The sequence below is a fragment of the Setaria viridis genome, chromosome 5 (genome assembly GCF_005286985.2).
Source record: "Setaria viridis chromosome 5, Setaria_viridis_v4.0, whole genome shotgun sequence".
Taxonomy (NCBI): domain Eukaryota; kingdom Viridiplantae; phylum Streptophyta; class Magnoliopsida; order Poales; family Poaceae; genus Setaria; species Setaria viridis.
This window is the reverse complement of record NC_048267.2, coordinates 37689629-37705238: the sequence shown is the minus strand read 5'-3', so window position 1 is coordinate 37705238 and position 15610 is coordinate 37689629. Positions and strand designations below refer to the sequence as shown.

Sequence of the window (15610 nt, the reverse complement as noted above, 5' to 3'; positions counted from 1 at the left end):
TGAGGGCTAGCTATGACAAAAAGAAAATATGGTAGGTGGTATTGCAAATTGAAAATACGAAATAGAGCAGCCGCCACACATGGTGGTCAACAATAGTTCTTTTTAAAAGGAGGTGGTCAACAATATTTGGTATTTTTCAAGATAACAAGGGGCGTTTGATGGTTATGGTTCATGAAAAGAGACTTCTCCCAATAATGTACTTATAGTGCCATGCATCCTCCATTACCAGCTTGCTGAAATCCGTGGTAAATCAATTCAGGTTGGGACTCCTCCCATGAACTTGTCAAAAAGAAAATTATCAGAAGAAAAAACATAAAAAACAAAAGTGGGTCCAGTTTTGGGGGAATCTGAATCCGAAAACCGAGCAACTAGGAGGTGAGACTTCTCCCCTAGACTCCAGTTCAAACACCAAAACAACTAATAAACTCAACACCACTATTCGTTCAACGTTCTATTGGGAATTTTATGGCAAAACTTCAACTTTGTTTGTTGAAAAAAGAAGAATGCAAACGCTTTATAAAAAAGGTTTTCGAAGAAGTGGCTTGATTCAAATAAGTGGAACACAGACCTCACAGGATAAACTAGCTAATCATGTCTGTTTTCAAAGAAAATTTAACAAATAATAGGTGCAGTGCTCTGATTTGAACTACTTTTGTTTTTTAATTAAAATGAATTTAATACTAAATCTTACTTTCACAAGATACGTTAGATAGAGTTTGGTAAACTAGCGATTAAGGGTTCCTACCCTTTGGGATTTGCCTCATGTTGTATATTCTTAGGATTGTACCAACATGAAAGTCGGTATAGTACGAGGGACGTCGTCACAAATAAAAAATGTAAAGATGTCTAAATATATGGTTTTTCCTTGACATATGCAAAGGAAGAGGGATTGGAGTATTTTTTTCAATCATGCAAAATGGGCAGTTAGAAAGGCTACGTTGTTGTTGTTGTATGCAAAATGGGCAGTTAGCCGCGGTGTTCCAGAGGAAAGAAATTGCCACCTTCATTGCAAACACTCCTCTAGCTTCCATTTCTCTATTTTTTGATTTTATGATTTTTCTTTAAAATCCTCCATTCTAAACATATCTTAAATTTAGACTACAAGCTAATGATTTTTCTTTAAAATCCTCCATTCTAAGGGCCTGTTTGGCAACCATGTGTTAAAGTTTAACACCTGTCACATCGGATGTTTGGATGCTAATTAGGAGTATTAAACATAGGCTAATTACAAAACTAATTGCACAGATGGAGTGTAATTCACGAGACGAATCTATTAAGCCTAATTAGTCCATGATTTGACAATGTGGTGCTACAGTAACCAATTGCTAATGATGGATTAATTAGGCTTAATAGATTCGTCTCGCGAATTAGCACAGGGTTCTGCAATTAGTTTTATAATTAGCTCATGTTTAGTTCTTCTAATTAGCATCCGAACATCCGATGTGATACTGTTAAAGTTTAACACCTCGTATCCAAACACCCCCTAAACATATCTAGATCTTAAATTTAGGCCACAAGCTACCTATAAAACGCGGACTTTCTTTAGCCACAATCCAATATATCTACTCCACGATGCCACGTCCCTACTCCCTAGCAGGGGCACTGCATCATAATCATCATTCATCCGGTCATCCTGTCATCCCTCCTATCCTTTCCCTCTGTTCGCCGCCGTCACGTCCCGTCATTCCCATCGCATTCCCAACCCAATCCCAATCCCGTCCCCGTCTCCCACTGGCCTACCACGAGACGGACAGCTCATCATCTCATCAAAGCCCGCCACCCTCCATCCATCCGGCGGTCAGCATCCGCCGATCCGCCGGCGCGAGGAGCCACGGCCGCCCGATCTCCGCTCCGCCCGCATCACGGCCGCTCGTGGGCAGCGGAGACGAGCGGCGTCGCTGCCTCGCTGGGGGGCTCCCCGAGCACCCTCCCTGGACCGGTAGACCCGGCGCACCGGCGCACTGTGTCCCGCGCGACCTCTACGTGGAGCAGCCTCCGCCTCATGTCCCCCGCGGTGGCGCCCTCGCATGCAACAAAGTCTTCCCCTCCGCCGCACACATTTGCCCTCAGTCCCCCGGCTGTGCGGACATGCTGCTCCTGCTCTCCTCCTCCTACTCCTCCTTGGCCGCCGCTCCCAGATTCACCGCGCCGCGCCCCCTGCCCGCCCTCCGCCGCGATCCCGGCCTGCCAAGACCCCTACCGCCTCGCAGGCCGTGGTTCGTGGCCGCACCCGCACCGCCGGTGGCGTGCGCGCGCGAGAGGCAGGCCGGCCGCTCTCCTCTGGTGTGCCGCGTGGTGTTCCCAGCACCCGACGAGTAGTGGCTCGCTACTCCCGGAGGTGCGGATGTTGCTGTCTTGCGCATCATAGATCATTACTTAATTTGCCGCTCTTTTTTGGTTGCTGAAATGCTGATGTCTTTGGTAGGTCTCCGCTTTCGGTAAAGCTTTCACCGTTCCTTTCTGTAATTTTTTCAATATAAAAACAATCAAGATTGGATGTAGATGGTGCTTTCCTTTTTTTGTAAGGTGGGTGCGTGTGTTTCTCACGTCATGGTCGGTGTATTCGCCTACTGTTAATTTGTTGCCAGTGGTGCTGTAAATATTCTCTGCTAGAGGAAAGATCAAGATCATAAAAAGTTTCTGCAGCTACTTTATCAAATGCAATGTTTCTTGTATGGCTCCTACTGAGAAAGAACTAAGCTCTTGGTGGCTGCAACATCTAATCAAATGTATATACCAGTAGGCAGTATGCCTTTGCAACATGCAAGTGGGAAAAAAATTCTGTGCCTATATAGAGAACATATCCATGCTCACTTGCTCTTTGTAGTTCTAGCCATTTGTTATCTTACTTCACGGACTTTTCTTTATGCCGAAAAAACTATATATTATATAATATAATATTCAGAACCCTTCATATTATATATAGTTCTGAAGGCCTATTTTGTTGACATTCAGGTGCAGGTGTAAATGCAGTCCACAAATTCGGCATGAGCCCCCTTTCTGAGCTGGTGTGGTCTCCGGATGAGGGTTTGAGCATTAAAATTGCAGCATCCAGCCTAAGCACTAGGAAGGCTTCTCTTCGCTGGAATGCAGATACATTGAGCATAGTAATATCTTCACCCCAACAAAGTGGTGCTGGTGGTGCAAAGAGCAGTGATAACATATATGATAACCTAGAGGTGTCAGAAAAGATGCCATCACAACTACGGACTCGCAGTGACAGCTCAGTGAGAGTAACAGCTAACCCAAATAGAATTGCTACCCTTGATGCCCTACGATCTACGTCTATGAGATCGCATGAGCAAGATTCAAGTAAGTCTAAAAGACAAAATCTAATTCAGTAAGCTAGTCGTTTGAAGACAATTCTTTGTGTGTTCTTTTTCCTTTTGGCCCAAAGATATGCATTTGGCAACTCTTTGGTGGTCTAGTTAGCTGCTCATCATGTTAGAAAGGTCCAGTTCAATGAATAGGCATTCTATTAATATAGTCAGAACAAATTGCACCTCTGACATGAAGCTAAGACTCTTCTCCTTTTTAAGGTTTGTTAGGGAACTCTGTTACCTAGCATCTGTTGCATTTACTTTGAAATTTCATCTACCATGTAATCTATATGTATGTATAGTCCAAATAGGATAAAAGAAGGTAATAAGTTCCCTCAGTGATTACTTTATTGAAAGCTAAACTTTTGGAATGCTGTGAAGGGATCAATGTTATGAACGAAGGGAAAGAAGGGTCTGAAAACTGCTGCATGGATAAGCCAGAGGACATGAAAGTGGGTAGTTGTCCAACAAGACGTTGCGAGGATGCTTCCCACAGTAATACTCAACGTTTTGTAAAATCAATTAAGAAAAATCTAATTTGTTTTGTTTGTGAATAAAATATTTATCATGCCATTTTACAGGTTCACCTTCCAGAAAAGAAGTCATGGCTAGTGTTTCAGAAAACCAGGTTTACTGTGCAACCACAGTCCATAATGAAAGATCTTGGGCAACTAATGCGTGGCGTGCTCGATTAATAAAAGCAGTTTGTCAGAAAGATTCTATGTTGCCAAAGAACACAGAGAATGCATTGCCACCTTCTTCCTTAGGAATTTCATGTGATGCAGGAGAGTTCTCAGGCAAATTGGTAGGTTTCGTAGGTAACAGAAATGTTCAGACTCTGGGCAATGATAGCGATCTAATTAGTAATGTTCCAGCCATTCATTCTCATGGCAAGCACCAAGACCCGGTTCTGCAGGAAAGCCATAAGGATGAGCCTGTTGTTGCGAGAGGGGAGTCAGCATCTGCTGTCAATGCTGTTGAAAAATGCGAGTCAGCACCTGGAGTTGATGCCAGAAAGCTTGAGAAGGGCAAGGAAAAAGTTATATACAATGACAGCAATTTTGTTAGCAATACAAAGGAGAGTGATGACAGCAATGAGAGCATAGAGAGCTGTACGAGTACAAAGGCGCCAAAGCGGAAGCATTCGCAATGTTCTGAAGCCAAGCTGCCATTTGGAAACAAAAGATTTAGAAGGGGAGACAATGAGAGTTCTTGCTCAGGTTTACTGGAAAAATGTGGTAGCTCTTTCTTTAACTGGATGTCATCACTCACAAATGGGTTACCCATGCTTGATGAAGCCACTGCTGCCGTTCCACTTGATCAGAAGTTTTCAGCAAGTACAGGAGAAGGATCTGCTGCACCTCCCCTGCCACTTCAAAACAACAGTGGCATTCCTATGCACTCTGTTGGCTTCAATTCACTCTTCCAGTCTCTGTATACTCGTAATGTTATGATAACTTCAAGAAATAACTGCCATCAATTAGGCACCGGACATGTTTCCAATAGACTGGCCCTGGAACTAAATAATAGCAATTCTGTGTTGGACAAACAAATTGGCATGGGCAGAGAAACTATTAATGTGACTGCTGAGACTTTAGCTGCTGAACGCTTACAAATGGTTTCTGGTGGCAGTAAAGGAAATTTTCATAATCAAATCGACATTTTCCCAACGAGACTAGAAAGAAATATGAAACTGCCGAACTCCAGTCAGTTTTGTTCTAAATCTCTAGAAGAAAAACAAAATGAGTGCACTGTCGGTTGCTCAAATGATGCAACAAGAAATAAAGGTGGTTTTGGGGAAAGCTTGTGGGTAAGTCGGCTTTTGCCAAAAACATCATTGGAAGTGATGGAGGCAACACCATGCAATGCAGACAGTGCTGTTAATCCAAACGCTGTGGGTGACAAATTGTATTGTCCATCTCTTCAAAATTTTAATGCAGAGAAGGAATTAAACGGTGCACAAAACCTCACTAGCAGAGGAAGCAGCGATGGTGCAACAAGTAGTAAATATCCAGCAATGCCTCCAGAAGAACCTAAGCAATCTGAAACAATGGCTTCTGTTTTTGCAAAGAGATTGGATGCACTTAGACATGCAAAGACCTCTGCAGTAAGGTTGGCTATCGCATGTGATCGTGGAATGCCCAAACTGAATAACCACAAAACAAACTCTTTTGTTGTTAGTTACAATAGCTGTGATGAGCTAGAGGCGGGACAGGAAACTCATAAATCTTCTAGTGGAAATGGAAGAATAGTTTTGTGGGCACATGACAAAGGTAAGGAACAAAGTAACGAAGAATTAAGAGGAAACATGTCTGAGCACAAGCATCAGGATCATGGAGGGAGCACAGCTGCTCCTCAGCATAATTTACAAGTGAACACATGGGCCGAAGATATTGATACAAGAAGAATAGAATTGGAGGAAGGCAGCTCAGATGTTATGGCTGGTCTGCCAGATAACAAGCAAATTGTACCTTATGGCATTATGCCCAATGTTGCCTGTGATGAATCAAGTGTTGTTTTTGGAGCCTTACATAGGCTTCGCTTGTCTCGCTCGGATATAATAAGGTACTCCACAGGATATTTGGGACCACCTTTGAATTCTGTTGGTTAAAATTCTGCATTCTAGGAAGCACATACATTTTTTTTATGAAGAATATGTATACTTGATTCATAATACGTTCTCCTCATAAGACAGGGAACATGTACATAATGATGTCAGGGAACATTACAGTGGGCAAATATATACTGTTAGACAGCCTTGTTACCTTGTATTTAGTTTGTTGTTATCTACTGCCTGGTTTATAACCATAAAAATGACCAGAGAACTCGACCTTATCTTAAGAGCACACAAGGCCATTTTATTGTTTTTCATCTACAGTGGAGAAAAAATTGCATGAATCACATTTCTAAGGAAATCAGTTAGGACTTCGCAACCATAAACAGGGATATGCCTCAGGGTTGTTGACTCTGGAAACTATGCTTAAGTTAGGGAAGATCATAAGAACTGGAAAGCTGATGGGTAATCCTCTTTTGTGTTGATTGACAGATGGCTGAGATCACCAATCATGCACACTACCTTAGATGGCTTTTTTGTGCGACTACGATTTGGTAAATGGGAGGAAGCATTGGGTGGCACTGGATACCATGTTGCTCGCCTGAATGGTAAATGACTAAAAAGCTGTTTTAATTTGATGATTGGACTAAAACATGATGATTCTTGCAGAGAAAATGTATTGTCTTAAAAATAAAGAATGAAAAAATAGTTAAATGAAAAAGGAGAGTGGATGATATGTATTTGTCTTACAGGAGCACTGGATAGGAATCGCCTTTCGGTAACGATCAGAAATTCAACCTGTCAAGTAGATTCTCGCTTTGTATCCAACCACGACTTCCACGAGGTAATGCTTGGATTATAATGTCACTTTACATAAATTCGATGTTTTGATTGTCGTAGTTGGGTGGTAACTGAAGGTTTACCAAATACAGCAGCACTGCATTCAGAATTTCTAAGCCAACCTTGATGCAACCAGGTTTATTTTTCGAAGCTATAATTGTCCCTTAATGCATGAATCAGTGGCAAACACTTATTTTTCCTGAATTGTCTCTAGAATTTCTACACGTCAAATGATATTATTCAAAGTAATATTAGGTTTGTTGAATTTTCTATTGAAACATGTGTAGCAAAATCAGTGAAATTTATTGCAGTTAGGTACTAATAAAATAAGCATTAATCTGTAACGGACTAAGGTATTAATTCCTTACCTGGCAAATTATGGATAACAGAAAAAGGCACATGATAGATACCATCATACCATAGCAAATACTTCAGAATTCTCGCAAATATCTTTGCTTCCATTCGCACAGGTCCCACCATCAGGAATATATGACAAATTCTATGTTAACTTTTTCTAGGATGAGCTGAAAGCATGGTGGTCTGCTGCCATGAAGGGTGAATGGAAGCTACCATCAAAAGAAGAGCTGAGTATGAAGCTAAGAGAAAGAGAGCTACTTCGTTCTTAGAACAGAACGACTCAGAGACCTGAGAGCAGTACCAAGATATGGAGATTTCTGTCCATCATGCTAGTTACCTTAATGGGGAAAATGCCAGTCAGTTGATGTGCCATGGCTACGGATCGGCTGTATTTTCGTCTGAAAAGGCGCCGCTGCCGCTATCATTATCATTCTTGGTATGTTCAGATGTTAGGATGCCGTTCTTTGCTGAGTCATGGGTCTCAGTTATAGCATCACCTTGTTGTATTAACATATGATTTGCTATTATTTTTGTGATGGGATGAGGCGCTATGTGATATCCCGTCGATCTGTAAATATAGGAAGGTACTGACAGAACGGTACAATTGTACAACTGTTAATTAATACTTCCTTGAAATAAGATTTATTTTTCGCCACTGTCATTTCCTGTTCGGCTGAAAGCTGAATTCTTTTTATTATTTCCTGAATTGAAAGATGTATTTTGTGAGAAATTTTAGAGTGCCGTTCATCCGGCGAAATCGAACGATGGACACAAAGAAAGAACCAGGAGTACCAATTTGGTGGGATCAAGTAAAAAATAGTAACCGGCGAAATCGAACGATGGACACAAAGAAAGAACCAGGAGTACCAATTTGGTGGGATCAAGTAAAAAATAGTAATAAAAATTACTATAGTGCTCTTTTAATTATGTGTAAATCTATTTAATAAGGATAAAAAAGGAAAGTAGTACCACTCATATATTAACAAAGCTCGTATTTTGTATGCATATTTCGAAGGCTATTCTACGTGATACACAGGTCCCAGTGTTTGGTTGGTGACCACCTTGCGGCTGCTGAACCTGACGGCTTTGCTGCATGCCATTCAGGTGAATAGGCTTTGTTGGTGCCAACGAGCATGTTGCCTCCGCGCCGCGTTCCCCGCATGGCCGCACGGCTTCTTGGTGGTACGAACAAGCATGGGCCCAGCAATCGATCAGCTATTCAGCTGCCGGGTGCCGCCGGGGCCCATCCCATGCATGCACTCGCTCCGCTCCTTCCACCACCACCACCTCCGCAGCCGCTGCGCTGGATCCCGAGTTCCCGACCCTCCCTCCCTCTCTCTCGATTCTGGCCTCAAGCTCGCATCTCCGTGGCGAAGCGGAGGCGCATTTCCCCCAGGTCCCTCCCGGTCATCGGCCACCCATCGCAGGCGACGCCGCGTAGCTCCTCCCTGTAGATGGGCTCATGTTGCGCCCGATCGTACCGCCCGATCTCCTCCGCGACGCGGCCGATGGCAGCGGCCGCGGCGAGGAAGACGCGGTGACGGACCGCCGCCCGAAGCCGGTGGTGCCGCTGCTGCTCGTGTCCGCCGGCGGCCGCGTCCACGAGATCCAGACCTTCGGGCACTACGTCGGTACGCGCGCGCAACCGTTCGGGCCTGCCATTACTTTCTTGCCTACGTTATTGCATTGACGAACGGCGAATGGCGTCATATTTGCTTTTGAATTTTTTTCATTCATGTCAATTAATTGAAGTATCCTGCGAAAAAAGAGTCAGCTGAGGCACGAATTTTCCATTCATGTCAATTATTTGCCCTTTTGGTTTTGATTGGTCGTAATGTTAATTTTCAGCGACGCAAATCGGGTTCGAAGATCTGAACGAGTGCCCGCACCTGTGCACGCTGTCGTACGATTACCTGAAGAAGACCGAGGGCTACGAGCAGAACCTGCTCGCCTTCTTCCACAACAAGATGAACCCGGACGCCCTGCTCGTGCGCCTCATCGAGGAGCTCGACAAGTGCATTCTCGGCTACTTCTCCTTCCATTGGAAATTTGCAACCCACATAATCACGCAGGTATGTATCGATCCACCAGAATTCTAGTGCTTCGCCATTGAAATAATCTTCTGTGTATCCTAATGTTTTCGTTCGGTTCACCTGCATTCCTAGGTTCTGACCCACGAGCAGCCTAGAAGAAAACTCAGAAGAATGGTAATGGAGGCTACCAGGTAATTAACTACCGTTAACACAGGAGTAGTCGGTCGATGGTAAAATAATTCTATTCGAGGAAAGAATCTTGCCTAGCAAATTAACCTTGATTGGGGGGCAACAGGAAGATGAGGTTCGAGAGGGTGACGCGGGAGCTGAAGGTGACGAGGCTGTTCAGCACGCTGGTGGAGGAGCTGAGGGCCATCGGGATAAGCTGCCACCACCACGAGAACCGGCCGGGCACGGACGTGATGGTCCCCGCCGCGCACAGCGACCGCAGCCCGGTGCTGCTCCTGATGGGCGGCGGCATGGGGGCCGGCAAGAGCACCGTGCTCAAGCAGATCATGAAGGAGTTAGTCTCCCTCTCGCTCCGATTCTCTGTCACCAATACATATCAGTGGCAGACTCGGCAACATCAGTGACATCATGTTTCACAACCGTGTGATGCGCCGTGCGTGTACGTACGTGCAGGGTGTTCTGGACTGACGCGAGGGCGAACGCCGTGCTCGTGGAGGCCGACGCGTTCAAGGAGTCGGACGTGATCTACCAAGCCATCAGCTCGCGAGGTCATCACAACGACATGCTGCAAACCGCCGAGCTGGTACGCGCGTCCAGACGACTGCTCGATCTCTTTCGGCAACCACTGGCCAGTTGAGTTGATGCACACACATGCCTGCCACCGATCCCCAGGTGCACCAGTCGTCGACGGACGCGGCGGCGTCGCTGCTGGTGACGGCGCTGAACGAGGGGCGGGACGTGATCATGGACGGCACCATGTCGTGGGAGCCCTTCGTGATGCAGACCATCGCCATGGCGCGGTCCGTGCACCGGCAGCGGTACCGCATGGGCGTCGGCTACAAGGTCGCCGCCGACGGGACGACGACCGAGAAGTACTGGGAGCCCGTCGAGGAGGATGACGACGCCGACGGAGAGCGGCGGCGGCAGCAGGGAGCGCCCCGGGCGAGGAAGCCGTACCGCATCGAGATCGTCGGCATCATCTGCGACGCCTACCTCGCCGTCGCCAGGGGCATCAGGCGAGCTATCATCTCCGGGAGAGCCGTGCGGGTGAACTCGCAGCTCAAGTCCCACAAGCGCTTCGCCGGCGCGTTCCGCAAGTACTGCGACCTCGTCGACAACGCCAGGCTCTACAGCACCAACACCATCGCCGGCGCCAAGGTCCGTCCGATACTTCACTGATCGATCAGGTCCCGTGTGTATCCATTGATGATAATATGCATGAGATCGATCTGAGTCATGGTTTTTGGCAGCTGATCGGTTGGAAGGACAAGGACAGCCGGCTGTTGGTGGACGTGGACGAGATCGGGCTGCTGGACCGGGTGAGCCGGATCAACGAGGAGGCCAACTGCGTGCACGAGCTGTACCCGGACGGGCACCCGACGGGCGGCGCGGGGTCGGTGTGGGAGGACCTGGTGGCGTCGCCGGTCAGGGCCTCCATACAGCGGGAGCTCAAGGAGGCCATCCTCGACAGCGAGGCCTGCTTCCCGTCCCCGTAGCCGCGGGCGGGGCGGGTGCTCCTGCAAAGGCAGATTCGCCTAATTCCCCCCGTAGGTTCTGCTTTGCTGGACTAGTCGTGTAATTAAGCTGCTAGTTAATCTCTTTTGTACCCAACCCAAATTTTCGAGCGGAATAAAGAGATGATACGACGATCGTGAACATGAACCAAAACTTTTTATTTCTCTCCTCTTTCTCGAATGGCAAGTTTTGGCTAAAGTTCACGGTTGTCATGTCACGACCCCCGCGCGCGAGTAGCTCCGCTCCGCTCCGGCCCATCCGTCTGGGATTCTGGGCGCCCGCTTTCCCCGCAAAACTCCGCGGCGAACGCTTGGAATCCTCTCGCACCGCAGCAGACGGAGGACGACACGGCTTCGCGGTCCGCGCCTGCCGCCTGCTGGCGCACCGCTCGTACGTACGTGCGGAGAACGGCGGGGTTGCTGGTTGCGTAACGTGAGATCGCGAGCCACACGGGAGCCACAGCCATCCAGATACCAGGCTCGCTGGCTCCCCGCGGCACCTTTTTCATTCCGACTGAACAGGGTGATTTCGTCCTTGAACTCTGCTTGAAAGGTTAAATTCGTCTCTCAATTTTAAGGGTGACGGGACAAAATCTGAGTGATTTGACGCCTCCTCCCACTCAGTGACTTGGGCTATCATAGGCTTGCTAATGGGGCGGGGTGAAATGGGTATTTCAGGACGGGTGTTTATGCGGGTTTCGTTAGGATGGGTGAGAATGGGTTTTAAAGGCTAGCGAGGCGGAGCCGGACGGGTCTAGTGAAAGCGCGGGTCGAGAGCAGGTTGGAACTGGTCCTTGTTGACCTCGCAAGACGGGGTGCCGTGCGTCCGTGCACACCAGTCCCGCAAGGCGGGTTACTGCACTCCCGCAAGAAAGGCGATGCGCCGCCACCGCCGCCGCCACCGTCGGCCGCTGCCCCGCCGCTCTCTAAAAAAAAACGGCATATTCAGGTACTCCCCTTCCAGTCCCTTCCTCAATCTCCTCCGCATCACCCCTTCACCTTCTTCTTCTTGCCAAATCTGCAGGGGAGGTGCCGTCGGCCGCCGCCGCTGCATCCGCTCCCATGTGTAGGAGCTGAGGGTGCCACGCTCCAACAAGAAAGGCGACACTGCCGCTGCCGCCCGCCGCCGCTCCTGCCGACGACACCCCGAATCCGTCCGCCTCCAACTAGCACGCCAACAGATCCCGTTTCAGGAACCACACCAGCATGGGATCCCTTTGAGAGATCAAGATGCTCTTCCCTTTTCTCTCCGATTCCTTAACGATCTGTTTCCTAATCTTGTATTCCTATTCGTTCTTGTGTGCATAGCTGTTCTTAGCTTGTTTATTTAACAGTGTGTTCTCTGGAATCAGATCCCCTGCTGAAGCTTATTGTTTTTATTCGTCCAATCGGCTCTAGTTCATGTAGCATTACAACATCAATTAGAATAGTATTTAGAACGAAAAGTATTTGAATGTGGATGCTTGATGTGCTGGTGGAAAGTATTCAGAACACACATATCAGACCTTGCTAATATCAATGCTAAGCACTATTCCTCCTAGTTCGTGTCGCACAACATGTTGCCTGCATACACAAAGAAAAAACTAGAGATTGGTGCATGCACTCTGTTTTCATCAGAATATATATTCAATCACTATTAGCTTCTGTTATTGCATTTCATATGTATGATATTGCTGCTGATTATCATTTATGCCTTTTTGAAACAGATGTCTTCTCATCGGTTAGAGGCCTCTGGTACTAGTGAGAGCACCAACAACAGTTCGTTGCAAACACCAAATAGAAGGGCACCGGTCTGGGAGTATTATGAGCCGGAATTGGTCGAGATAGATGGTATACTAAAAGTAATTTGCAAGTACTGCAGAACAAAGTTGACTGCGAACAGGAAACCAGGTACAAACAACCTTCGAACTCACATTGCAGAGTATTGCCCAAAAGTCCCTAGTGATGATTGGAACAAATTTGTCGCTACAATGAAGAAAAAGCCTGTAGATGGTTCATTCACCTTTAATCAGCAGAGAAGTCGTGACTTGATGATTGTATGGTGTGTTAGAGCTGATGTAGCATTCAATAAGTTTGACGATGAAGGCTTTGAGCCTTGGATGGAGTCATTGCAACCCGCATTTAGCTGCATAGGGTGACAAATGATTCATAATGAATGTGTTGCTAAGTTTGAGAGAGCAAAGACAAAATTATGAAGTGAACGTCAGAGTCTTAACTCTCGCATATGCTTCACATCTGATCTTTGGACATCGAACCAAAAGTTGGGATATATTTGTGTGACAACCCACTATATTGACCCTAATTTTGTTTTGAAGAAAAAGATAATTGCATTTAAGGATGTGAAGTATCCATATACGAGTGTAGCTATTAAGGAAGCCATTACAACTGTTCTGACAGATTGTGGAATCAAAGAGAAGATTTTTACGATCACACTCGATAATGCAGCAAATAACAAGGCACCCTATGACCTTTTGCAAGAAAGTGGAAAGCCTGACATGTTATTTGGTGGTGAGCATCTTCTAGTTAGATGTTGTGCTCATATACTCAACATTCTTATCCAAGGTGGTATAAATATTGCTAGTGCTATGATAGAGTTGATAAGAGACCTGATTAGGACATTAACTCATCACCATCGCGCATCCAGGATTTCAATGAGATAGCTCAAAGGGAATGTCTTGCTGCAAAGGCTGGCTTAGTCCTTGATGTTCCCAACCGTTGGAACTCAACCCATGCTATGATTATGGAGGCAGTAAAGTACAAGATCGTTTTGAAGCGATATGCCAAAGCAAATCAACAACCATTTCCAACTGAAGATGAGTTTAGCAAAGTTGAGTCCATTGGTAAGTTCCTTGGAGTTTTTGAAGAAACTAACAGGGCGTTCTCAGCTGATAGATATGCTACTTCCCACATGTTCCTGGATAATGTGCGTTGTATCCACCAAACTCTAAATAGTCCAGAATGGCACAAGAATCAGGTTATCGCAGATTTGGCAAAAACAATGGAGAGAAAATTTGATAAGTATTAGGATGGAAATTACAATATGGTCCTTATTATTTGCAGCATACTTGATCCAAGAACAAAAGTTGACTTCCTAGACTTCTTTTATGAGAAGGTGTGCAGGAACTTTATTGACATTGACTTGAGCAAAATCTGGCTAAAGAGTGGCTTCACAAGTATTTCAAGAAGTATGAAGAGGTTATTAGACAAAATGATACAAATGTAGTATCATAAACTAGTGCGTCTAGGAGCATGGTGAACCGTTCTTCAGTACTAATGCTTGGAAAAAGAAGACTGGAACAAGAATTTGCTAAATTTAGGCATCAGAGGAGAGGAACTTGGATTGAAAAATCAGAACTTGATGCATATCTAGAAGAACCACCAATGAATGAAAAATTTGAAATTCTGACTTGGTGGAAGACAAACTCCAACAATTACCCTATGCTGTCAGTGATGGCACGCGATTTCTTAGCAATTCCACTCAGCACCGTTTCTTCTGAATCAGCATTCAGCTTGAGTGATCAGATTCTTATCAGATTCTTAATGACAATCGAAGCTCAATGACGTCAAAAACTCTTGAAGCTTTGGTCTGCTGCAAAGATTGGTTGTATAAATTATCACCATTGAAGGTAATTTTTACTAACTAAGGTTTCCTTAGTTCTTGTTTCAATCATATCTTTGCATCTGCACCCACCTAACATAATGATCCTTATCTGTGTGCACCTATTTTTTTGAAGATTGCTTCATCTAATTCTTTTTCCATCATATAATTATCTGTCAATTAATTAGGATAAACAATTTGTATTTCTGAAGGTTACTTTCTGCCGAAATGACCGCACTGCTTCTTATTGATAGATGAGCATTGACTGCACTGCTTCTTATTGGCATGTGCTGTGCTGACTGCTACTTTGAGTTTCTGACAGTGTTGTGATGCACTACTACAGAACAAGTGACATCCTGTGGCGGATCCACTTCGGATTTGCTTGGTTAAACATGGTTAAGCCGCCTGATATGCGACACTCATGCCGTAACCAAGTAAACACGAAGCGCCGTCGGATTTCATCCGATTTAACCACTTGAACAGGACCGAGTTAGCAAACTCACACGAAGGTGAGTGGTTCCAGAGAATACAACAAGTCCACTGAGTTAAACAGCTTAACCATTTAGTTCGGCCATAAAACAAACATCAGAGTTTTACAAGGTTTAGAAGAAAAACAACAGAAGGTAAGCAAACGGAAGCTAAACGCCGGGGGTCAGACGTCCCTGGTGAGGCCAGCCAGGACGTCAGTGATCCCTCTCCTCGCCGTCCGAGGAGGGATCCCACTCAACCGTCCAACCCGGAGGGAGTTGGGGCGGCCAAGTGCCAACAGAAGAAGACTCGGGAGCAGCAACTTCACCTGAAAAAAAAGCCACAACAAGGCTGAGCTACTAAGCTCAACAAGACTTAACCGACAGGAGTAAAGCTACTCCACCTTTCTAGACATGCAAGGCTCTTTGGCTGAGGGGTTTGTTTGCCAAAAGCACTATGTAGATTCCTATTTTCAAGTTTTAGCTCAGGTTCTACGTTCATTATCCGGTCTAAGTTAGCAACTTACTCTAAGCAAACATAGAACCAAACAGAGGGTATATAACATCATCGAGACCAAGTTATCATCAGATTTCATCATTACTCAGGGTGACATAGCGATCAAGCAGTCTCAAACTGTGAGAGGCAGACGAATCGATTCGAGTTCTTTAACCATGCATGGTGAACCTAACCTCACGACATCCGCGCACCACCGAGGGTCGCTTCCTGTGTCGGCCTTC

General features: G+C 45.8%; 2 protein-coding genes across 2 annotated transcripts; both read left to right on the top strand.

Annotated features, from left to right (window-relative positions):
- Window positions 1-2066: 2066 nt before the first annotated feature.
- On the top strand, window positions 2067-7726 carry LOC117856760 (uncharacterized). Its single transcript, XM_034739144.2, has 7 exons — window positions 2067-2338; window positions 2956-3312; window positions 3702-3815; window positions 3902-5885; window positions 6367-6482; window positions 6627-6718; window positions 7233-7726. Exons 2-7 carry the CDS (start codon window positions 2988-2990, stop codon window positions 7338-7340), a joined length of 2739 nt encoding a protein of 912 aa, XP_034595035.1. The 5' UTR covers window positions 2067-2338; window positions 2956-2987; the 3' UTR covers window positions 7341-7726.
- A 1195-nt stretch (window positions 7727-8921) lies between these two features.
- Window positions 8922-10789, top strand: LOC117859103 (calmodulin calcium-dependent NAD kinase). The gene is made up of 6 exons (XM_034742289.2): window positions 8922-9143; window positions 9237-9295; window positions 9400-9627; window positions 9747-9876; window positions 9966-10451; window positions 10544-10789. Exons 1-6 carry the CDS (start codon window positions 9039-9041, stop codon window positions 10787-10789), a joined length of 1254 nt encoding a protein of 417 aa, XP_034598180.2. The 5' UTR covers window positions 8922-9038.
- Window positions 10790-15610: the final 4821 nt, after the last annotated feature.